We start from the raw sequence: 24,596 nt of genomic DNA on the forward strand, positions 1-24,596 counted from the left end.
GACAGTGAACTAGAGGTTGCTGTGGCCAGCCACTTTAAGGCACCATGGCATAGGATTGTGGCAATTAAAGCACACATCAAACTTTACAGGCTGCATCTTTTGTAGAAAGACTTTAAATTCTTTGAGGTATTGCAGCATTTAGATTCTTGATTTTCCATGTAAGTGCCTTTTACTCCAGCAGTGAATCGTTCAGGGTGGAAGGACTGATCCAGCCTTCTTATGAATAGCAACAGTATTGGGAAGACTTACAACCATTCCTTCAATGCTCTTTGTCTCTCCACAGAATGGACAGAATAGAGCTACCAGCACAGTCACACCCAGAATGGCCCCACAGTTTGATGATGATGACTCCCTACATGTCCCGTCTCAGACTATGTTTGACGGGGGAAGTCTGCATTCCAGAGGATGGGAAGAGACTTCCCTGACAAACACAAAAGCTTTGAGGTCAACAGCTGGAGAGTCATCCAGAGAAGCTTATGAAGTGTTGGAAAACGCATAATGATCTCTTGACATTTGTCAGGTGATCAACTAATCATTTCAGAGATGGATCTAGATGGAAGGGAGTGAGAGTATGAGGTGCCGTGTTGTCTAAAGCATTGACCAAGCGTAGAAGATGTCATGATGTAGACATCACTCTGCATGGCAACAGAGCTTTGTTTAGGGATGGAAGAAACTGGGGAGGCAGTCAGGAAAGTAGTCTAAATGGCATATGGTTGGGATTTGAGTCAGGCGGTCTCTCTGAATGTGGAAGAGTCAAAGTTTCAAATACTTCTCACTGTCTCCTGTGGGAGACTGAGATAGTGCAGGCCTCTAGCAGTCGGAGGAATGCTGGTGGTGTCTTAGAGACTGAGGCCAGGCTGATAATGAGCTGAAGGAGTATTCCATCAGGCAGCAGAATCTGGTTGTACAGTGCAAGATACTGGAGATGTGAGAGGGTTTTCTGGAGGGTTGTGCACACTGGTACAACCACTGAAGAGATCTGCAAGCCATGAATGCTGCAAATATCCACTCTACAGAATGCATGACTTCCGCCATTGAGATAACTACACTGTTATGGAAGGTTGAACCCAACAGCTCACTAATGAGATACAGATACAGTGTCAACCTGCATTCCATCACCTCATTTCGGATCTCTAGGCTGAGGCAAGAGGGGGATCAAAGAATTAGATCAAAGACTTGGTTCCTTTTAGGGAGATTCAAATAGACCTCACAGCTGCTGCTGCTCTCAGGATGGTTCTAGTGAAGACTGGCTCTTCTCTGCGTCTCTGCCAATTATACTCTGGATGCCTCAGAGTGCTGTGGCAATATCTGAGCATCCTGGTATTTTGTAGGATGTGGAGTAAGGGCTTAATTGTTAGAGTGCAACATCTAGGATGTCAGTTCATGTTTAACTGGAATCTGACAGAAGCAGGTTCTAATGAAGTCCTTCTAAAGTGTCACTGCAAACAGTATAAGTAATCAATAAATATTCATAGCCTTGCACCAGCATGATTTCCCACTCTCTTCCAGTCTCGGGATAATACTGCACTGTGGCAGTGGTCTGCAAACTGCTCGTTCAGGATCCCTATTGATAACGAGAAATGCGGGAAAGTGAAAAGCAATCTGTTCAGTCCAGCAGACTTGAGAAACACACATTGTTACTTGTTACCAACATCAGCCAAAGCTAACTGTACAGAGCTTTGAAGAGAGTTTTATCTCTACCCAACCCCCTGGTTCACACAGAGGGCTTAACCAGGCCAAACACTGGATTGACCAGTAATGCCACTTCAATCCTTGCTGCACCACCTCTGTCCACATGGAGAAACCAGACAAAGATCAGGTCAATGTGATACCATATATATTATGATTAAATATGGGATAAATGAAGAAACTGGCAATCGTGGAGAAGTGAGCAAAGCTATTGATTATTGTTATAATAATTTGCAGTGCAACACCACAGTAGGTTATATAAAATCCAATTGCCACACCAGGGTGAAAATTGGTTCATTTATAAATGATCTGTACCACTTCACAAATAAGTAAAAATATGGGACATTGAGAGAGGAGCGCATAGGAGACCAAATTGTATTAGGGATGCTCAATGAGACTTTATCATAATCATTTGAAGTTGAAGGTGGCCCTACATTGGCCAAAGCAGTGTAGTTTTCCAGGCAAGCTGAGCTTTACAAGCAAAACAGCTAGTCATCCAGATGTTCTGGGCTCAGACCAATGACACTGACTTAGTCCATTCAGTCAACCTGACAGCTGCCAATGCACCTGCAAGAGAACAGAAACAGTAGGGAGAGTGTGCAGTCACAGCCATTGCTCATGTCCATGTTGTGGAGGGAGAAACACTCACTGGCCTGAGATTTACCCAGCCATTAACTAGTCATTAGTGAGACTCACATCTGTAAAGCAAAACCAAACCACTCCAATCTGCAAATGTTTGAGAAGTACGTTTTACAGAAGAACAAATTGTATTCTTCTAAGGGAAAGTTGCAAACTTGCCAGAACATTTTTTGTTAATCAAATATCATGGTTAATGACAAAAAACATGAGTTTTAAATTGGGCTCAGAATCATTTTTGTTAAGTTCCAAGAAGGGTCAAGAGGTCAAATCATTAAACAGTCAGAGCTTTCTTACGGAGGTGTTCACTCTACAAGGAGCAAGGTTAGAGAGAGCTGTTTACTCACCCAACAGAGCTGATGCCATCAGCATTATGTGACACTATGTAATTTGCCAGTATATGATCCTTGACAGTAGACTGCCTGACTGTATAGAGTCTTCTTCTCAATCCGCCTGGCAAATGGTATTGTCTCCCCTTCTCAAGTCCTTGATCAGCGTCAGGTAAGCCAACTTGCTGGGTCACATGGTATACTGTACATGTGCTTGATTCTCGGCCCTCTCACTCTCCTTCTCCACAGTGGTGGAGGAGCGCAGAATGGACTACTCCCATTTGGTACAGAGTGATGTTCACCACAAATACTGAAAATCCACACTGAAAGTTCACCTCCAACATTTCCTGGCTGTTACCCTCCCCTGAACAAATAGCCAAACAAGTTTACAATTGAAAGAAAAAAATTGCAAGTATAATATCAAACCCTCCCTCACTTGACTTGGAGGTGCTGGTGTTGGAATGGGGTGGACAAAGTTAAAAATCACACAACACTAGATTATAGTCCAATAGGTTTGTTTGGAAGCACTAGTTTTCAGAGTGCTGCTCCTTCATCAGGTGGTTGTGAATGCTCACAGAATTTATAGCCAAAGGAGTCCAGTGTCATGGAGATGTGATACAGTAAAAAATCTTAGATTAAACTTTCATCTTTTATAGTGGGATATGCTGGTTTCTGTTCTTTGATGTGTAAATCTCAGAATATTCTCAATTCCATTAAATTACATTCTCAAATTAGCTCAGCTTTTCTAACAAAAGGTGTGAAGTCTGTCTGTGTCCTAATGCTATGTCAGACTGACAAACCCTCTGTATAGTATTACAGAATTTTACATGGATTCGTGCAGTTTTTGAATAAAATAAAGTGTAATTCTCAAAAAATAAATTCACCCATAAATTTATATGTGTGCACATGTTGGAGTGTCAGATTAAGTGTGCATGTGAGTGTGTGCATATGGGTGTGAGTGCATGTGATAAAGTGTGTGTGTGTATGTATGTTTGTGTAAGCTTGGATAAGTGTTATGGTCTGTCTTTTTCTCTCTCTCTCTCTCTCTCTCACACACACACACTTCTACATACTCACACCTCATTCAGACCACCCTCACACACAAATTCTCTCTAATATGCACACCTACATGCCCCGCACTCACACCAACACACGCACCCTCTTACACATACCCCATCACACTCATATACACACTTAACCAAGCTATAAATTCTGTGAACATGATCTTAACCTCCACAACCACCTGATGCACTCTGAAAGCTAGTACTTCCAAATAAACCTGTTGGACTATAACCTGGTGTTGTGTGATTTTTAACTTTCTCCTCGACTTGTTGTGGTAAAGACACCTCTCGTTACACATGTAGACTTTATACCCACTTTCTCAGCACTTCCTGCTGAAAACTGTAACTCTCTCAAAAGAAGTTCCTCACCCATGACATTATAGCATGGGCAACATATTACATGGGGCAATTGCTTTGTTAACAAGGTCAATTGTCCTTTAATGAGCTTGTGGTCAATTGTCCTTTAATGAGTTTGTGTTTTGAAACAGCAGGTGAGTTGCGAACATTGGTGGCTGCCTGACCTATTATAGGAACCAGTGTATTGACGTTCATGATTTGATGTTTTCATGCCAAACTTCACACACAATCAGCACTCCAGAAGTTCTAATCTCAGGATATAAAATTCAGTCTGATGTGATTGTTGTCTTCACTCTAAGTCCCTCGGTGGAATATACTCATGCAGCCTTGTGAATAAATAATCCCACACTCATATAATAATTTCCATTGACAACATCCTTTGACCTATCGCCTGATTTGTAAGTGAAAAATTTATAAATGTAACCATCAGTTTTGAGAGAGATGTGGCACCTCATTGTTTCACCCGAAGACATAAACCAACAATGGGAAAAGATTTAATTTGAAACTTTTGTCTGTTGCCTTGGATACAATGCTGCAACATCATCTCAAACACAGTAACCTTGTGACAATTTAGCATCGAAATCATCCAGATTTTCCCATCATTACATTGATATGATCTATGAGTTGTCTGAGGCTCTCTATGATCAGATCTCTCAAGAGATCAAGAGACTGCAATAAGGAATAACACCCTTGGCTTCGTTGAAGAGACAGAATTGGAGCCTTAGCTGATTAGCTGCTGGCTTGAATCCAAACTTCTCATCCATTTTCCTTCAGTACTGGAAATTGTCCTAGCCAAATTAGCCGTGATGCCTATTATCCTCAGCTTCTGCTCCTACAATGCCATCTACATCTAAAACTGTGCTTCTCAAACTTTTTCCATTATGAGTCCACTTCAAGGCTTGAAAATTGTCAAAATCCCAAAGTGGGGACTGGAGGGTGGGGCCAGGGAAGCTGTGTGGGGGCATGTCAAGTCTAGGGCATGTTGGGAAGTACAATGTAATTAATCTTCCTGGTGTTTATAAGAACCTGTTTTTATTGGAGCAGGAATTAGACCTCAATGTTTTGGCCATGAGGCCATACCCACCATTAAATCTAGGTGTTATTACTTAGTTCGAATTCATTATAGTCATTGCTACCTTAAAGCAATGAGAATTTGGGAATCTCCATTCCAATGAAAGAATTAGAATAATTTCTTTATTTGTGTTAATCTTTGCAAACAATCTGAAGATTGGAAGTCCACCAAAGTAAAGTTACAGATAAAAAAAAAGTGCTAATACTAAGAATAAAAATGTTTGTCTTGCAGAATGATTTGCCAAGAATTATTGGAAATTTTCAGCTTAGAATACTTTATATGGTTTTATTTGTTCACTGTAAAGTCATCTAACATTAAGCAAATATCAAGTTGAATTTACAAATGCAAATATTAAGTTTGCTTTCTAAGTGGCTGTTATATGGTCACATTATTACTCAGAAATGACAAAATGCATTGGATGTTTTGAAAGTGTAGCATTTTAATATTCATAACAAATATTCTAAATGGTCTTCACACCTGAAACTACCAAGTTTTGTCCAGTTGTAGACCCATTCCTGTCAATTATTACTTTCCTGAGTGAAGAAAATCTTTTTCAATCCTGTGCTCTCCATAACACCCTGTGAATAGCCCAGAAACCTGGAGGAGAATTTTAACTTGGTGACAGCTGGGAGCAGGGAGATCCAATAATATGCAAGGAAACTAAAAGTACGCGCAACACATCTATCAGTGGCTTTTTAACCCAGTCAATACATTTGCCTCTGGTCAGTTTCCTAGCCACTTAACATGTGGAGGCATTGATGTCTTGCATGAATTGATATCAACTGAAGGATTTACAGGGACACTGAAAAGAAAACAGTTGATTGATTGTGAAATTAGGGGAATAAAAGCAGTAAGTGTTTTGTAATGGAGTTTCAATGCACCATGTCTGCCTCTTTTCACTAAATGATCCTTGAATTTAAGATTGCTGTCCATAAAAGCCCTCAGAGAAAGACTTTTCCCTATCAACAGGAGGAAGACTTCTGACACTGAAAACAAGAATACATTTCTTGTAATTGAGCCTCAGGAATGTGATTCAAAATCCTTGAACACTCTGCTGAAAGTAGCTTGAAGGCACAAGTACGGGAGGAAAGGTGAAAATAATGGAAAATTCAATTTCATTCTGATGGTTTTGTTCATGAAATACATGGAGCATCAAACATGACAACTGAATGAGTGAATGCAGTCCCTTACTAATGGCTGGCAGACTAAGCAGCTAACACTGTATAGGAATCGAGAAAATTCTTGCCTTTGCTGTTCATCACCCCATTGATCTGTAACGAAGTGCTTTTAAGCCCATTGCTAACTGGTAAATTAGGTTGGTCAATGAGAGGGCCAATGGTGAATTAGTACATGGAAATGGGAAACAATCTCAAAACACTGCTACTTCTACCCCCTTCCCCCCCTCCACAACCCCCCACCTCAGTCAGTACCCTGCCTCATGCGCTGCCTCATATCTTGATAGTCAAATCTGCTTCTCGCAAATAGAAATGCAGCAGTGTTTGGATACTCCAGAGGGTATCCGCCAAGCCCACCTCAGCATTTGCTGAATAAGGATCTGAGCAACCTATTTCTCTGTTTCTGCTGGTGCCAAAGGAATTGTAGTACGTACTTGGAAAAGCCACGGTTAATATTTGTAGTTGTACAAGGGTTTTGTTGAGTGTGTTTAACAATGTTACATTGTTAAGTTCTGGCTTCATTTTTGAGTCATGTCAATATTATTTGTTTGCACCACGTTCCCTTCTCTTTTCACATTTGGCTGGCATCTACAAGTGGCATTTTTCACTTGTGATGAATGGTAAGAAATGCCTGGAAATGAGTGACAATGAAAGGGATGCTCAGTAACTGCAGAACTGCTTTATGTCAAGAGAAGATGGGGGAAATGGTTTAGTGTGTGACTGCCAGAAGGTCTAACCTAACTAAACGCACCATTATCCCAGGCCACTCTGGTAGCAATATGCACTGCAGTTGGTCCACTGGCTGCATGATGTTCTGGCCTATCCTCCTCCTCCACTTCCTCCTCCTCCTCCCAAGAGGATCTGGACTCTGAATCTTGCTCCCTTTGAAACTCCAAACGTCAATGATATGCAGTGCTGTTCAGAACATCATTCTGGTGAACCTGACTGCAGATGTTGATAAGGGCCTCCAGAGCTGCTGAAGCATTTCCAAAGCAGCTTCAGCATGCTGATGACTTTGCTTCATTTTATACCTTGTTGTATTATGGGTTTTCATTGTATTGCTCCTGGGCCGCATTGCTTAGGTTCCTCACAAAATTGCTCACCTACATGCTAAGCTCATCTTTTTCATATCCAAGCAACCAGCAAGTCTGTCTGCCTCAAGGCATGAAGAGGGGAGAGAAGGTGGACTAGACTGAACAAAGGTATCTTAATGCAGGTGCGCTTATCATCTTAGTTGTGGTTGAACAGCAACAGCACACAGACAGATTGGAATCATTTATGATTGATCATTGCTCCTGGCTCTTCTGGGAGGGCTTTGATCGCTGCATGTGTGCCATCAGTAATGCACAGAACCTGTGGTACTGCCAGAGTGGTTGAGCTAAACACCCATTCATTCTGACTAGCTTCATCAGTGCCTTCATAATCGCCTATTGGATGCCAATAAATCAACTGGTCGGATGTTGAAATTGGAGTCAGTTTTTACATAATTTTATACTTATTCACCAAGTCACGTATCACAATTAAACAACTTCTAACCCAACAGCCCAAGTTTCAGTCTCTGTAGATTTATAGGGGATCAAGTGAATCCCTAGTTAATGCCCTCCACCTGCATACAATTGAAAACAATTAAGGTAAAATTAACACACGGCATCAGTCACCAGTCTTTCATTTGTGTAACCATCTGTGAAATTCTGCAAATGTCAGGAGCTGATTTTTTTTGCTGCAGTCTGAAGCAGGGAGGGTAATGTTGATGGGTGGCTTTATTTGGCACTGGCAAAGCTTAACCACTGAGTCTAGTTGGCAGAAGGACATCATCTAGTAGGCTGTGAATATCCGACATGACTCGATGTGAGATCCTGAGCTTACGGAGGCACCAACACATTCAGGTAACTAATCGTCTACATGTACACCCCAAATAATGCAAATCCTTTCCAAAGTCTTAGAAACCACCACGAGGTAGTGTAAGCAAATCTCAGAACAATTACTGTGAGATCATTTTTTTTTGTTCAAGCAAGGAAGTAGCTTCAGTGAGTTTTCAGTTCTGCAGGAACTTCTGCCTGTCACTTATTCAGCTCCCTAAACTGCCACTTTGCTTACACTGGCAGGTTTCAGGAAGCCCAAGGGACCATGAGTCCACATTAAAATCCAAAGCCCTGTAAAGAGAGCATTAACTGACCTATTACTGCACTTAAACTGCCAGCTCCCTCTCCCAAGATCATTGTTTGCATGTAGCCTATTGCGCTGCAGTTAAATGTGAAAGCCAGCGGTTTGCAGGCAGCCTCCAGATGAACTGTAAATTTCAGGGATTTTAAAAAGACCTCTCTCTGTTTGCCACAAGTCTGTTTGCTCTTTGAAGTTAAAACTCCCTTTGTGGTTTTAAACTTAAATGTAACAGTTGAGACATGCTGTTTTCTGCATAATAATGGGTGAAGATACTGTTAAAAAGTTGTTAGGTATTTTTTAATCACAGCAAGGCAATTGAATCCTGAATTCTACTTTACTAGGTAAAACTATGAACTGGAATGCACACCTCCATACAATAGACACAAGGCTGAAATTCTTGCAAGCTGATATATAGTTACAACAGGTGCTTTATTCAAGACTAAAACTTGGTAATGTACACTTTTAGTTAACAGAAGTGTATGTAATAAGTTGATGCTGTGTATATAATTACCAGGTCCCTATTTGATCTTTCACTCCTCCTCACTTAGCTTATTTAAACAAGCCTTCACAACACAAGTATGTGAAAATAACAGCATGATAAAGAACAGAACAGAAAAGCAGAGCACTCAGGCAAAAGACATTGAAGTGCTTTTAGAATCATGCCATTACTGCTAGATCATCAGATTCCTACATTTCTGACATTCAGATAAAATCTCATCTTGTCAGCAAATGATAAACTTCTAACACTTCCTACAGGCTTTAAAATCTCATTAGTCCATGAAATATAACTAGCCACAGTAAAGGTGATAGTGCTACTCAGTTTAAATGCCCTAAGCAAAGTTCTAGCATCACTACTCAATCATGTGTTTTCACAGATACAAATTGCATATGTATCAGAACATAAAACTATATTCAATTTAACAGTACATTATGGATATTCCAGCAATGATTGTATAGTCTTAATTGGAATCAGTTGTTGCTGCACTTGTCTACTCCACTATACTAATAGTGGAAAGGTCAGTTTGAGGCTCTTCCACTAAGCAGAGTATGGATATCAATAATTACGCAGGTATGTTTGGGGATCATTCACACATCAAAATTGCAGGTCCTTTTCCATTTCAGTTGTATGTCTTGGAAGAAATACTCAAAACCTCAGTTCCATGACTGTCACCAAAGTGTGGTCAGTACAAACCATTTAGATGAAAATGGCATAACATATTAGCAATAGAATGGTAACAGTGGTACTTGCTGCAAGACTCTTACAATAAACAGAAACAAAAGTTTTATTTTTGACCTTGGTACAGAAGATTAATGTTAATATTGCATATTATGTTTCACTTTTTTTTATTGTGGCATAAATTCAAAGACCATTTGACTTAATATGTTACCACATTAATGATTGAGGCCTGAATTTTCAGTGTGTAAACGTATTAGATAGTAATGACACCTGGTATAATTATTTTTGATATACTGTTAAGATGTGGCTATATTTATTGCTCTTCTCTAGTGCACTGATAATGTGGAGATGCTCCTTTTGCTTGAATGATTGCAGTCCTTTGGTAGTCTTCCCACAATCGTGTTAAGAAAGTTTTGACCTGACCATGCTAATAGTGATTATTTTGATTAAGTCATAGGGTGTATGGGGCTACTGACAAGGACAGGATTTATTGCTCCATCTCTTTGGAAAAGCCAACATTGTCCATCTCATATGCCTCAGGCAAGGATGCCCTAAGGCATGGTACGTTGGTGAAACCAAGCAAAGGCTACAGCAACAGACAAATGGGCACCGCACAACAATCAACAGACAGGAGCATTCCCTCCCAGTTGGGGAACACTTCAGCGATCCAGGACATTTGACCTCTGACCTTCAGGTAACCATCCTCCAAGGCAGACTTCGGGACAGGCAGCAGCAAAACGTGGCCGAGCAGAGGCTGATAGCTAAGTTCTGTATCCATAGGGAGGGCCTCAACTGGGACTTTGGGTTCATGTCAGACTACAGGTGACCACCATTGCACTATACACACACACAGACACTCATGTGCATATATATACATATTATATATACATAGACACACATATATACAGACATGCACACTCCCACAATCACACATGCATCCTCTCATAGACTTAAACACTTTACACTCACACACACACATATACACTCTCTCTCAGTCACTCGCAACCCCCCACCTCAGACACACGCATAAGTCTACAGCCACACACAGAAGTGCATCCTCTCACAGGCTTAGACACTTCACACTCACACACAGATATAAGCACTTTCTCTCTCACACTCACAGCCCCCCACCCAGACAGACAGACAGACAGACGGACACACACACAAACCCACATGCACACATACACATTTGTGGGGTGAATTTGTACTTGCAGAATTACATTGTACTTTGCTCAAAAGCTGCATGAATCTATGTAAGACTCTGTTAACTCACTTTTTAGATTAGAATCAGTCTAAACATTACGGCACAGACAGGGAACACAGGGGGCTAACACCTCAAACACCTTATCTGGCTGACATCAATTGTTACAGTTAACCTAAGAATGTAACTTTTAAAAAAGGTTTTGTGATTTACATATGAAAGTGAAACTATCTTGGTCATTCCAACAGATGAGAGACTTAACAAACAATCAAGGTATTTTTCAATGTATAATTTCAGTTACATCACACTGTAAACTTTTGCTATAAATTCTGTGTCTTACAATTGTGTACTCCACAATCACCTGATGAAGGAGTGGCGTTCTGAAAGCTGGTGCTTCCAATTAAACCTGTTGGACTATAACCTGGTGTTGTGTGATTTTTAACTTGCTACATCTAGTTACCCTTGAGAAGTTGTTAATGAGCTGCCTCCTTGAATACCATGGAATTGCTTGACAGCCAATTTCAGAGGGAAATCAACCACATCACTGTGGTTGTAAAATCACTCCCTGAATAAACATTAGTGAATCAGATGAATCAGATACCAAACTCCCAATGGGATAGTGAGTTCTTAACATTTCCTGAAATTGTTCAACTAGGTCTTTGGGTTCCCAGTATTTTGATTTAATATTTTTGAATTGATCACATTCTGGAGTAGTTGGGTAGTTCTACGATGGGTAGTTGGTCAATCTTTAGAGCACCATCTCTGAAGATAAAAATCACACAATTCCAGGTTATAGTCCAACAGGTTTATTTGGAAGCACTACCTTTCGGAACGCTGCTCCTTCATCGAGTGTTTGTGGAATATAAGATCGTAAGACATCTTCACAACCCCTTGGTGAAGGAGCAGCGCTCTGAAAGCTAGTGCTTTTAAATAAACCTGTTGGACTATAACCTGGTGTTGTGTGGTTTTTTTTTAAACTTTGTACACCCAGTCCAACACCAGCTCCCCCAAATCATCTCCGAAGAAGCAGAGTCACTGATGGCAATGTTTGGTTTTCTGCAACCAATTGCTCATGTGCAATCTCCAAGCATATCTGTCAGTTTCAGCAGAGTAATCAATGACAAAAGCAAGAAGTTACATCATAAACGTTATAAATTCTGGACCAAAATGTGGGACTTGGTGAGGAACTTGGTGATGAAAATATTCCTATCATATTGGTGTTCTTGGCATTCTTTGTATTAGAGGTTTCACTCCCTCAGGATGAAGTTGATGAGTTGGTGTAGTACTTTCTGTGGAAAATATATACCATCACCCATGTGCACTGGTGGTAGAGGGGTGAAATGAGTTCAAGGGTAAGAGTGTAATCAAACCAATATCTTTCTCCATTCTGAAGAAGGGTCACTGGACTTGAAACATTAATTCTGATCTCTCTTCATAGATTCTGCCAGACCTACTGACGTTTGCCAGCAATTTCTGTTTTTGTTTCTTTCTCCTGGATGGTGTTCATATTATTCAGTGTCTGGCAATAGCTAGCTGGGTTTTGAGTTGTTTTAAAGAATACCTGAGCAGTAATGGTCAAATGACAACAATTCAACATGCAAATGATTAATGTGGCCTAAATTTGGTGATATAAAAAAACACATAATTTCTAAGCTTTACGATACTCACAGGTACTAACATGTAATGACAATGTTTTACTGAAGTTTTTTGCTGCTCCTTTTCATACTGTCTGCTAGTTATTAAAGTGGAGCTGAATGCATCCTATATAATGGTGATAATGGTGTGTAGTCAGTCTCTTGGTCTGACACAAGTTTTGACTCCGACACATATTGTCAGAATGTCCGTATATTTAAACTTAGCATAGTTGACCAGTATTTGTGGCATATTGGCAAAGACAACACAACTCCAGATAAGCATCGCAATCTAGATCCAGAAATTATCAGCACAGGAGGATGTGGGCTGGGTTTGATACTACATGTTCCTGTTCGTCGTATCAAGCAGGGTGTGAAACCTCTGAGTACATTTCAAAGCTGCTCACTTCTTTCTTAAATATATTGAGAAACAAATCTCTTCAAACGGCAATGGTACCTGTTCCACCATCAACAGTTGAATTGAGGAACCTCTCCAATGTCAATAATGCTATTACGCACGACCTGCTGAGAGATTTACATATCTCTGCTGTTGATGCTTGAAAAGTTTCCATGGGTCGATGTTTAACCCAAATTACCTTACAGCTTCTGAATAATTCCCGATGCACATTAAAACTTCTTACCATTTTGCACTAACTCATTGCTCAATCTCACCGCGAACGATATGTTGGCTTGGATTGTTCTCATCGGTTGCTTTATGCAGAGATTGAAAGACATTGTCAATGAGGTTGAGATGAATACTTTTCTCAATAATCTGATGATATTTAATGAACAATAAAAAAATCAATGTAATTAAAAGTAGAGAATGACTTATTTGATAGACAGTTTAAAAATTGAAAATAAGTACCGTGTATACAAAGCTAACACTGGTAAAACAGGGCAAACTCTTCACATTTCCTGCGACGTTTGCTAATGTGTGGCAGAGTGTGCCCCTTTCAGTTCTAACCACGAAGTGTTTGGACAAGATATCCGGCCACCTGTGAAACGCGCGCACAAACAAGTCGAATATGCATCTGTCACTTTAAATATTAGCTAGCTATTCCAATGTCTTTGGCGCTGCTCAGTGATCGATGTGTCCGATAGCTTTTCAGTTGTTTGGATGAACATGGTTTCGGTTAAATGAAACAGACAAACGGTAATATCCTGGCTTAGTTTAGAATCAATCTGCATTTAATCTAAGTTACAATAGCAATGAATCTTTTAACGAAATTTTCTTTCCATAACTGTGATAGCAAATTGTATTTTCACTCTGTTTTCCGATTTAGGGCGCTGTTTCAAGTCCAGATCTGCGCTAAGCGAATCCAGTGTGAATTATCGCTGATTCTCAGCGCGGAAGGAATGTGTTTTCTGCAGCATTTTTCAGGAATTGCCCGGAATGTGTCCCGAGCCCGGCACAAATCATCTTCCAAGTTTTGTTCTATTTCACACAAAAATTGAAAAGGTTTTATAACTAAACTTTGAGATTGGGTGTGTATTGGGGCTTGACATTTGTAAAATGTCTAAACATATATGACCAGATATTGCACCAAGCGGTTAGTGCGTACACCTGACTATAATGTTTTGCTTCCCGTAAAGTAACAATGTACGCAAGGATAAATAAAGTTCGTAAAGAATGCATTACCGCAATATTTCGTGGCTGTGAGCTCTTTCCGTTTTACTGCAGCATGTGCTGATCTAATGCGACGTGAGACATTCTTTTGCCAGAGCCCCTTGTATTTCCATTCAGTGGCATCACTCTGCAGTTACCGTGTTACTGCTTTTAACGCCACGTGGGTCACTGCAGTAGACTGAAATGGCTCCATTCATTCGCAGTCGGCGTGTCACATATGGTGGGGGTCCACACAAGTAAACAGAGCCCGAGGGCCATCCCAATCTGAAGGCATGTACAAATCAGCTTCTGAACTTGCACCATCACTTACTTTGTTAATTACTCAGAGATGGCTTGAATTGCAGTTAAAGATAGGAAGCAATTCACAGAGTCACAGAACTGTTACAGCGCCGTAGAAGGCCATTCGGTCCCATTGTGTTTACGCCAGTTTCCCAAATGAGCTTCTCACTTAGTTAATGCTCCTGGCTAGCACCGAAAAGGTGGAGAAAGAAGGGGAAATGAAGGTAATTATACCAAACGTGACTATTTTTCATGTATTTATGAAATGTTTGCACTTCTCTAGCAGTATAACTTAGGAAACATGAATGTCTTTCTGCAAGTGATTTAAACCTGTTTTTGTTTTAAAGTGCTTTAATTCTGATCCTAACATTGGCTAAATACTAGCAATTTTCAGCCCGGATCCTATAGTTTACCGATTTCAGTTTTTTCCATGTCCTACTTCCCATTTCTACATTTTAGGGAAATTACACATGCCATGTGTTATGTGCTACGTGCACAGTTATACGTATATCCTAACGCGCATTCTGCTCATCTACTAGAGTTCAGGTACCGCATCCATGAGATAAATTCCCTGGAAATGCGGAGGTTTCACATGCTAGGTGAAGAATCATCTCTCAAACGCTAACCTGACTTTGTCCTTCGCTGGCAGGCCAGCTGTAGTCCATCATTTTCTGCCGTGTTTTCTTTGTTGTATTGTATTCCCAGTAAATGTGTGAGCGCGATCATCTCTCGGAAAAGGTATGGTACATAGAGGATAGATCCGCTGACCTAAACACGCCTGGAAACTATACGTATGGTCTTTTGGCGTACTGTCTTGACTTGAACTTTAGCATTGCCCATTGAGTACAGAGTTGGCTCATTTCTTCCTCCCCGGTGAGGCCTACTAATTGCGATTCATATTATTGAAATGTAACGTAGGGTGCGTTCAGAAGAAGGGATAACAGAATAATAAGAGAATCCAAATCTTGTTTATCTACTTGTCATTTTAAATTCGAATTCCTAAATATAATAATGATAATAAAGGAGGGGAGTTGTTTTCTTTCTGGTCTTTCTTGATGATTACCTTTATCATCGCGTAAGCATTGTTGCCTCCAATGGTTTATCACACCGAAACGAGCACTGCATTATACATCATAAGTACGGGTCCTCCACCCCGCCACCTCGACTCGCTGTAAAAAAGGGGTAAAGTCGTCATAATTTACCAGACCATAGAGCTGCTCTCTCATTAGAGAGAGAGAGAGAGAGACGACTGGTGGTTCTTTAAACTGAGGCTCAGCAGGCTTTTGGGCGAGGGAAGAGATTAGGAAGGAGAGTCCTTTGTGGCGGCACAGGTAAAAAAGATGGGGGCCAGAAGATCATTAATGAGGCCAGTTGACGCAGAGGGTCAACGGATCACAAAGATGGAAACTTCAAAGGACAATTGTAAAAGCTGGTATTCCCTCTGCTTTTAAAATATTGTGTTCTCTGCGGTCCAACTGGTCAGCATGAATTATGCAGACCCTGTCCAGCTGGACTTGTGCATTCAAGCGCTCGCTCAAAGACGTGCTACAGCATTAGCACGGACAAATACTGGCCAGTTACTCACTCTTGAATGTAGCCCCAGTTCTGCATGTATCATTGTTCCATCGCCCATTGCGATTCTGACCAGAAACTTTTTAACGTGTTGCCACAAAATGGTAGGGTTTCTTCAATTTAGTAACCATTTGTTTTTCATGAATATCGCAATGCAACCTTTAAACTCAACAAGATGTAATTGATGTTTTTTTTTTCTCAAAACATATATTAAGAGGAAAAGGAAACGTTTATTATTTCGAAAGCCATAGTATTGCCACAAAGTAACCGACATGACAATGACAATCAACAATGCCCAGCAACTTCAGATCTGGCGCAGTATCTGTGGAGAGAGAATCGCTGACTGTTTTGGAATCAGAAGTGTCTCTTTCTTGGAAGAGAAACCTCATTCAACTCGAAACGTAATCTCTGTTTTTCTTTCTACAGATGCTGCCAGACCGGCTGAGTTTTTTTTTCCACATTCCCAGCATCCTTCAATAATTACGCCTTGGTTGCTTGGTTTTTCTGTCGCCAGTCTTACTATTGGTGGAAAGGCAAGTTGAACTAAGCTGCCCCGTTCTCCACGTGTGTTCACACTTGTCCAGTGAATCCAGATTCTGTTCAGGTAGCCCGAAGTGAAGCAACAACTGTGCCTATTCTTTCTCTCAGGACTATCCTGTTGCCCTTAGTTTCTGTTTTAACTGAATGGACGTTCACTTGGGGAATATCAGAATCCTCCAGAACTATACAGTATAGCTGCCTTTCTGTGTTCACAGTGTACATTGTTGCGGTCTCCAATAAACTTGTATAAACCAAATAAAAACAGAAATTGCTGGAGGAACTCGGCGGATCTGGCCTGGAGAGCAAGGAAAGTTAAGGTTTCGAGTCCAGTCACCCTTCATTAATAAAAGATCGTCCTTTTAGCTCACCATCCCCTCCCTACCACCTTCTCCCTCTTTGAACACGTTGCTTAAACCATTTGATTTCTCTGCACCCCCCACCCATTCTATTGTCTCTATCTTCAGCTTGGTGCCAAATTATTTCTGTAATCACCACCTCGAAAGCAGCTTGGAGAGTTTTAGTACGGAAAATGGCGCTAGCTAAATGCACGTTGTTGACTGATACTTTCGTGGAACACCTAATAATTTAAAAGAAGTTTAAAGTACAGCAACGCCAACAATTTGTAAATAGGGAAGTATTGATGTTCCTCGCTTCGGCGTGTTGATGTTTTCCGTCCCACTGGACCATGTTTTTTTTGTTCAATTTGAAGCGGCCTATTGGCGAAACGGATTCGATTACCAAAATGGACCAGAAACCCGGCCCAGAGCTGACACTGTAGCCATGGTAGTTGCAGGTCAATGCATGGTTTGTTTCTCGCCCTGATAAAGAGGCTGTGCTCCAGTTTCCAGTTCCCGCTCTTTGATCTGATCACAGACTTGTGGGCACTTTATTGTTGTACTGAGAAAGCTCTCTTGCGCCGCTGTTAGAAGAAGCTGGTCATTACCGCGAGTTGCGCTCGACTTTTCTCTCTCACACACACAAAAGAGGACAGGGCGGGGGCAATCGCTACAAGCACTTGGTGCCCTAGCGGGTAACAAGGTGCACTCAACAGATCTAACTGCACCTGGAAAAGTACATGTACTCGACCTCAGAGCAGGCAAGTGCCGCACACTCCTTCACTCTGAAATGAATGTGTTACTACAGAACGTGTCCCGTGCAGCCAGTGAAGTTTGTAAACACGCCCGATCGCAAGTAGAAGGTCTTCATTCTAGGGTGACTGAAGTGGAAAAAGGGACAAGATTGAAGCGAGGCAAAAGCGCCAGGTTCCGGCCATTATTGGTATTTGTTGAAGAATGGCAACTTTCGGATAAAAGATTAACCCAATAAGCAGTGACAGCTTTTGCTTAACGGTTTCCCTAAAATCCCTTCAGTTCCCGGGACACCGAAAATAACCCTCCCACCTCATCCCGAATAAATAGTGAAAGAGCAAAGGTAGAGTGAGGACTGGGGGTGGGGGGGGGGGGGGGGGGGGAGCGCTGACTGAGTTGGATTGTTGAGTCTTTTGTTCACTGCAAAAGAATTCGTTCCCGGAATGGACGCGTTTTAAGCGCTGCGAGTCTGTGTGAAAGTTTGAAGATGATGGATATCTGAGCGACCTTACACATCCCGTAAAAGCCTCCAGCACTTTCAATAATTGAAACATATTCCAAACTGTTATTGTCGCCAGCCGTAATGAGAGCAAAACTGATCGCTCTGAGTGAGAGCGCAAACTTTGTCTAGTGAATCGGAGCCGAAAGGCTGCGTTTTTTTTACCCGGTGTAAATGGTGGGCTACACAAGTCCCCAATTTCCATTTGTTAATTGATGCAATTACGCCCTGCTCGTATTGGGCACGCCGGTCTCCAGACAGCCATCAATCAGCCCGCATTGACCTGTCAAAGCGAGATATTCAACTCTTTGGGGATCATTCTGGCTCTAATGGAGAAAAATGGATAGATCATCATCATTAATTAGTGACTGGCCCTTTGGCTATGGATCGGACGGGTTGAAAGAGAAGCTTGTGTTCTAGGACACCCACAACACCTCCCCCCTCCCCCCCCCCCCCCATTCTTTCTTTTCGATTATTAACTGTCGGAGGAGGTCAAATAATTGCCTCTCTCCCGGGTGTGACACTACCTCCCTCGCCTGTTCCGCGTCAGTTTGTACTTTATTGCATCTCCGCTCTCGTTTTCATTTCGTTTGACGTCTTTTCGGATTTTGCCTCAGTTCATTGTGCGGGGGTGGGTGGGAGGACGCGCTGAGATGATTTTCATCAGAATCAACCAATTAAGGCAAAAACGGCCAACATTACGAGCCCGCGTGAAAACAGCGTGTGGCCCATTTTCTGCTTGTTCATTCACCCCTCCTGCCAACTACTACCGAGTTAGGTGACAGAGTTGTGACCCCGCTGTTTGCTTCTTTTAAAAAAATGGGTTGGAGAATCATTGGGAAACTTAGTGATGATGCGGCACCGATAATGCTAAATTTGAACAAGTGTCCTTATTGATTGTATTTGTGATGGAGGGATGTTTTAAGGATCCCCATTGGAATGAAGTGAAGTTAAAGGTGCTGTGTTAAAGTCATAACTCCTGTACGTTGAGACAGACATGGTGGGGGAGGCGGTAGGGGAGGATGGGTTAAAAATGCAACCTTTGAAAACTGTCGCAACCTTCCAATTCCCCGAGATTCCCCTCAATCCTGTCGCGGTGAGCTTCGGGATATTTTTGCAATGTTTGCAACTAAGACCCTGCCAGTACCTGAGCAGCCGTCGGCGCGCATCCGAAAGCGAGGGAGAGCATGAGAACCAAGTGTTGAGTGTATCTAGGAATATTCCACGTTGCAGATGATTGACAAAAACACCGTGCTATCCGTTCTGTCCGGCCGATTCGGGATTAACGTGACGTCACGCTGATACCTTTCCCTGGATGAGGAAAGGAAGGAGAGTGGCAAATTCTAACCGGCAGTAGCCTCTAGAGCAGGCTTGCACTTCCGTCCGGTTTTTTTTTTAACCCTCTTCAGCTACATTTCATCCATAAACCATGCCTTAAGATGAACACCCCCGGTAAGCTTTGAACTGCCAGTGTACGGCGCCTTCCGATTTCTAAACTGGAATCCTTTCTAATGAAGTCAAAGGCCATGTATCGGGGAGAAGGGGCATCCTGAACTAGGATTTGCTCCCCAAACTATCAGGAGGAAATCTTCCTATGGTGGCACAGGGAGCAGTGATGTCGTTCTCTCAATTTGGATATCCCTACAACACAGCGTCCCAGGTAAGAACGGACGCCCATTACATACATACTACAGTCTGGGTGCCCTGTATTCTTTAGCACGTTGCGTTTTTGTGGAGGTCCTGTTTCAGTTTAGAATACCTGATACCAACTCCCTCCCCCTTTCATATAGTATGGATTTTCACACTACATTTTCTATTTCATGGTCGTATTGGTGAATGTGTCTGTTTGTCTTCTCCAAGCGTGCAATCTATTCTGCAAAGTACCATGAATGCGTTATATTGACTTGTGCTTTAATTCCACACCACAATAAGTTCCACTGTATACTGTGTAAAGTTACTTTTAGGATGTATGATTGTGTGGCCATGTTGAAACCTTGCACATTTGCCCTGCATTGGGGCCACCGTTTCCTCCAGGTGCTTATCTCGGCGCTCAGCATTTCTTGTTAGCTTGACTGCGTTTTGCACTTAACTGGCCGTTCCTAATAACCAACCCAGTTCCCCAAACTGCATTGAGTGTGGTCATTTGCCTGTTCGCTCAGTCATTATTTCATAGTTTCCATTCTCCCTCGCTGTATTTAGGTACAAGTGCATGTTCCTTTAAGTACTTCCCTCCTCCGCCTCAGTGAGAATCTAAAGGCATTCCACACTGAGATTCTCTTCTCTCCGGCTCCCTCAATAATTTACATGTCTTTATCTTCATAATTCCACAGTACAACGATGCCAAGCAAACTCTTTCCTCTTGCTATCCCTTTATTCTGTTGCAATCCCACTTTATGTTGCTTTGATGAATTCAGCTCCAAGCCATACGGACTGCTGCGCCCACCTCGCATTTCCCTGCACTTTACAATGGTTTTGATCTGCTGAAATGACGGTTGCTGCCTTGGTTATTTCTCTCCGTCCAGTTCTTCGTGTCGGCCAGTCCCGGAGCGACGTGCTGCGAAGCCGGCTCCAGACCTGTGACTGAAGGGTGCGCCGGGCCGGCCCAAGCTGCTGTTTGCTGCCCTCCCTATGATAACAGATTGCTGACCAACGCCAGGACTGAGATTAACGCGGCGGCCGCGGCCCTGGGCATGTACAGCAGCTCTCCCTATGCAACTGCAGCCAGCCAGGGCTACGGGAACTATTTGGCGTACAGTACCGACTCTTCAGCCTTGTACTCCTCCCTGGTGAGTAACAGCCTTAGGCCAATCCACCTGCGATGCCTTGACACCGTCTCCTCTCGCGTCTGAGCTATGCTTTCATTTCAAACACAACTTCTTGACTGTTTTGTGTGCACTTCTCCCTGTATCTCATCCCCTTTACAGAATTCCCAGTATGAAATTAAAGATGGCACTGGGAGTTTACACTCGGGAGTTGCTGCAGCAGCTACCTACTACCCGTATGACCACTCCTTGGGGCAGTACCAGTATGACAGGTAAGACCTTTGATCAAGACAAGTAACAACACTGAAACCCTGAGCAACCATTAAAGTGACCTAAGGCAATGTGTGTTGTATTCTGATGGTGATTCGGAGTTAAATCCATTTATTGATCAGTGTATTTGCTCCTTGCCCAATGCCTATACGCATTTTAGTTTCCAGTGTTCCTTCTTTTACTTTGATCTCTCTATATTTTGTTTTTTTTTGGTTTTGTTTCAGGTGTGCCACCATGGACTTCAGCAGCAACTCTCGGCGCAAAAACGCGAGCCGAGAAACCACCAGCACTCTGAAGACTTGGCTTCACGAGCACAGGAAGAACCCTTATCCCACCAAAGGCGAGAAGATCATGTTGGCCATCATCACCAAGATGACTCTGACTCAAGTCTCCACTTGGTTCGCGAACGCCAGGAGGAGGCTGAAGAAGGAGAACAAGATGACCTGGTCTCCGAGAAACAAAGGGGGGGATGAGAAGAAAGAGGACAGCGAGAAAAAAGACGGGGACCAATATAGTGCGGAGAGCGGGGCGAAAGGTGGGCTACCACTCACATTTACAATGGCGCTGTCATGCACTGTTCGAAGAAGACCTGAAACTTTCTTGGGTCGGTTGATGGTCTGCAGCCGATGTAGTTAAACATAACTGGGCCAAAGTTAGAAAACTTAAATGGGTTCAGAAATCTAATAGAGGATAAGAGCACATTGTAGGAAGAAAGTTGACACCTTGTAGATGCCAGACATGATAAACCCTCTTGTAGAAATGATGATTCAGGTTTGTTCTCACGATCGAATTGAAATGAGATATTTCAACAGTTCGATAGTTCAATGTTTTCGTGTTCCAGAGATCAATACTAATCTCTTTGAATGTGTACACAGATGAGAAAGAATATGGAGATGACAAAGAGTTGAGACTGAGTGATCTGGAGGATTTGGACGATGAGGAATCGGGAAAAGTGGACCAAGACAAGGCCCCATGCGGCCCCAGGCAAGCGCTGGTGGAGGGAAGTGACCGTAACGTGTCGCCTCCAGGCAATCCGCACACATTCTCCTGCTCGAAGGGTGATTCCAGCCTCGCCCCACACTTTCTAGAAACCATCAGCAATAAGCCACCAGTTTCTATGGCAGGCACCAGTTTCCAGCAGCGCTTTGGGACAGCAGAGAAGCCGAGAATTTGGTCTCTAGCACATACAGCAGCCTCCAACACTCTGGTGGCTTGTGAGAGCGGCCAGTCGCGGACAGTTCGGTACTGCGCCGAGGTGAGGCCGAGCCAGGCCACGGTCAACCAAGTCGATGATATCCTATCTCTTCGAGACTCTTCACATGCAGCCCGCATTCTGAGAACTTCTGCATTCAATTTACAAACGCTTGTGGCCACTGGTCAGCTGCACTGTGCTTCCTACCCCGCACTAGGCAACTGCCAGTATACATCAGGGACTGAAGGTACCTCCTGCACATTAACTTTCTCCAGTCACATCAACTCTTGTCTTTAACACGGTCCAGAATGGCAGCGGGAGAGATGGTCACAACCCAACTTCCCCTTTTTCCATTCTGTGGTGTGTTATTTTCAAGATGTGAATGAAGGCATCTCTTAATTACACTGAACACTTAGCTTTTAGTCGACCTGGTGATGATACTATACCTTGGCATACGCTATAAATCGCCCCTCACCGACTTCAATCTAAACATTGCGGCATTATTTTATTAACTGTGCTTTATTACCTCATACTTCCACATTTATAACCAAATACACAGAGGCTCTTGTTCCAGAGCACCTATCTATATGACTGTGTGTGAATTCAGTCATGATTGTGAAAGGAGGATTGGTGCCTTCGAGTTGTTAATTATCGAATAATTAGCGGTGATCATATTGTAAAAGGGGTTGTGTTTTTCAGGATTTCTGAGGCATGGGAAATCTGATGTGGGATCAGTGGAGATGACAGAAACATGCCCACTGCACCCAGAGGGGAAGCTGAGGAGAGCCTTCAGACCTGTCCTGAAGAGGTGAGGTAGGTGACATTTCATGGTCCACTCAAACCCTCCCGGTTCCTAAAGGGCTTTTGCTCCGGGAACACTGTTGGGTCTCTGCATGGAATGTGAAATGCCCTTGTGAAGGTATTACAGAATCCAGGAAATATTGGACATGCTGGCAGAACCAGGCCTAACGCTGATGAGTTTTACTGGGTTTGAAAGTTGCTTCAAAGTCATTGGCTTTGCTTGATCGGAAAATAAACGTGTCCGTCACTGGGGACACTTAAAATGCAATGTAAGACAATATAACCTTTATTCCGAATTTCGTTTTCATTTCTAATTCGACAAATTGACCGCCTGCTGATGTTGGTGGGAGAGGGGTTGGTGGGAATTCCGCCTTTTCATAAGTGGTTTGCGTGATTGACGATTTTGTTTTATCGTTAAATGTGCCATACTCATATGTACATATACTTTTTTTTCAAAAACAAAACAGGCTTGTTTAGACCAGAACGCTGTAAACCAAGTGGATGCCGCACAACTCTTTTTATTGTATGCACTAGTGATTGACAATACACTGGAAATGAGACAGGATCCGTTTCTTCCGAGCACTGGCATTGACTGTAAAACTGATTCGCTTTGACTTAACCAGTGGCCAATGATCCCATTCAAGAGAAAACAGAAAGGGCGCTTCCAATGGGGTTTCCTTGCACGGACTTACTTGTTCTAACTCGGGAAAAATGTACCAAGAATCAGGGGAGGCCGTTGGGCTGTTCGACGAAATATACCTTACAATAATGATGAAAGCACTTCACATCTTGCCGCCCAGCGCTTTTAGTTTTCGATTTATTTTTACCGTTTTAATTGGAGCACGCGTTGTTTGCAATTTACTCTTTGATTCAAAACTACTTTGCGTTTTATACAGATACGTACACTGGTTTACATTAGAGTCCCACATCGCCCCCACCTTCAACTCGCCCCACCCCCGCCACTTTATTTAGTTTGTGCTGTGAAATGGGAATAAATTACACTTGTCAAACCTGTGTAATGTGATAATTGTAAAAAAAAACTGCAGACTCACGGTGACCTATTTACAAACGAAGGTATGATTTATGCAATTAAATTAATCATATAAATTGCTGAAGCGTTACATAGATATCTTGTTTTTGTAAGGAATGGTTTCAGCGTTCAACATTTTTTTTTTAAAGTTCAATTGCAAGTAACGATTTGAAAATGTCCCACATTATTCTCCTCTCCCCCTTGAGTTCTCCCACTAGAAGTCCGGTACGGTACAATCGATCAAGATGCTGACAACTCCCCAGCAACAATTAAAGGGCATGGGGAAATATTTTGCAATTGCGATTTCATTGACCATTTACCATTTTACACTAACAGTTTTCAGAGATTTTTAAAAAGTATTTTGCAATGTTATGGAATGCTCCTAATTGGTGAAATGCAGAGCGTGTAACTCAGTCGGTTAAAACCCAAACAATGGGCGCTCATT

The 24,596-nt window shown here is 42.3% G+C and overlaps 1 protein-coding gene across 4 annotated transcripts; it reads left to right on the plus strand.

The window, feature by feature from the left end:
• Positions 1 to 14,360: 14,360 nt before the first annotated feature.
• irx6a (iroquois homeobox 6a) lies at positions 14,361 to 24,231 on the plus strand. 4 transcript variants are annotated; one of them, XM_043707009.1, is made up of 7 exons: positions 14,361 to 14,621; positions 20,619 to 20,882; positions 21,021 to 21,130; positions 21,353 to 21,663; positions 22,004 to 22,567; positions 23,020 to 23,128; positions 23,589 to 24,231. In XM_043707009.1, the coding sequence occupies exons 1-7, from the start codon at positions 14,574 to 14,576 to the stop codon at positions 23,596 to 23,598; spliced, it is 1,416 nt and encodes a 471-aa protein (XP_043562944.1). In that variant the 5' UTR covers positions 14,361 to 14,573; the 3' UTR covers positions 23,599 to 24,231. The 4 variants fall into 4 exon arrangements, with proteins under 4 accessions (XP_043562944.1, XP_043562945.1, XP_043562942.1 ...); XM_043707010.1 differs by lacking the exon at positions 14,361 to 14,621 and adding an exon at positions 17,483 to 17,605; XM_043707007.1 differs by lacking the exon at positions 14,361 to 14,621 and adding an exon at positions 18,576 to 19,756.
• Positions 24,232 to 24,596: the final 365 nt, after the last annotated feature.

The sequence above is a fragment of the Chiloscyllium plagiosum genome, chromosome 17 (assembly GCF_004010195.1).
Source record: "Chiloscyllium plagiosum isolate BGI_BamShark_2017 chromosome 17, ASM401019v2, whole genome shotgun sequence".
Lineage (NCBI taxonomy): Eukaryota > Metazoa > Chordata > Chondrichthyes > Orectolobiformes > Hemiscylliidae > Chiloscyllium > Chiloscyllium plagiosum.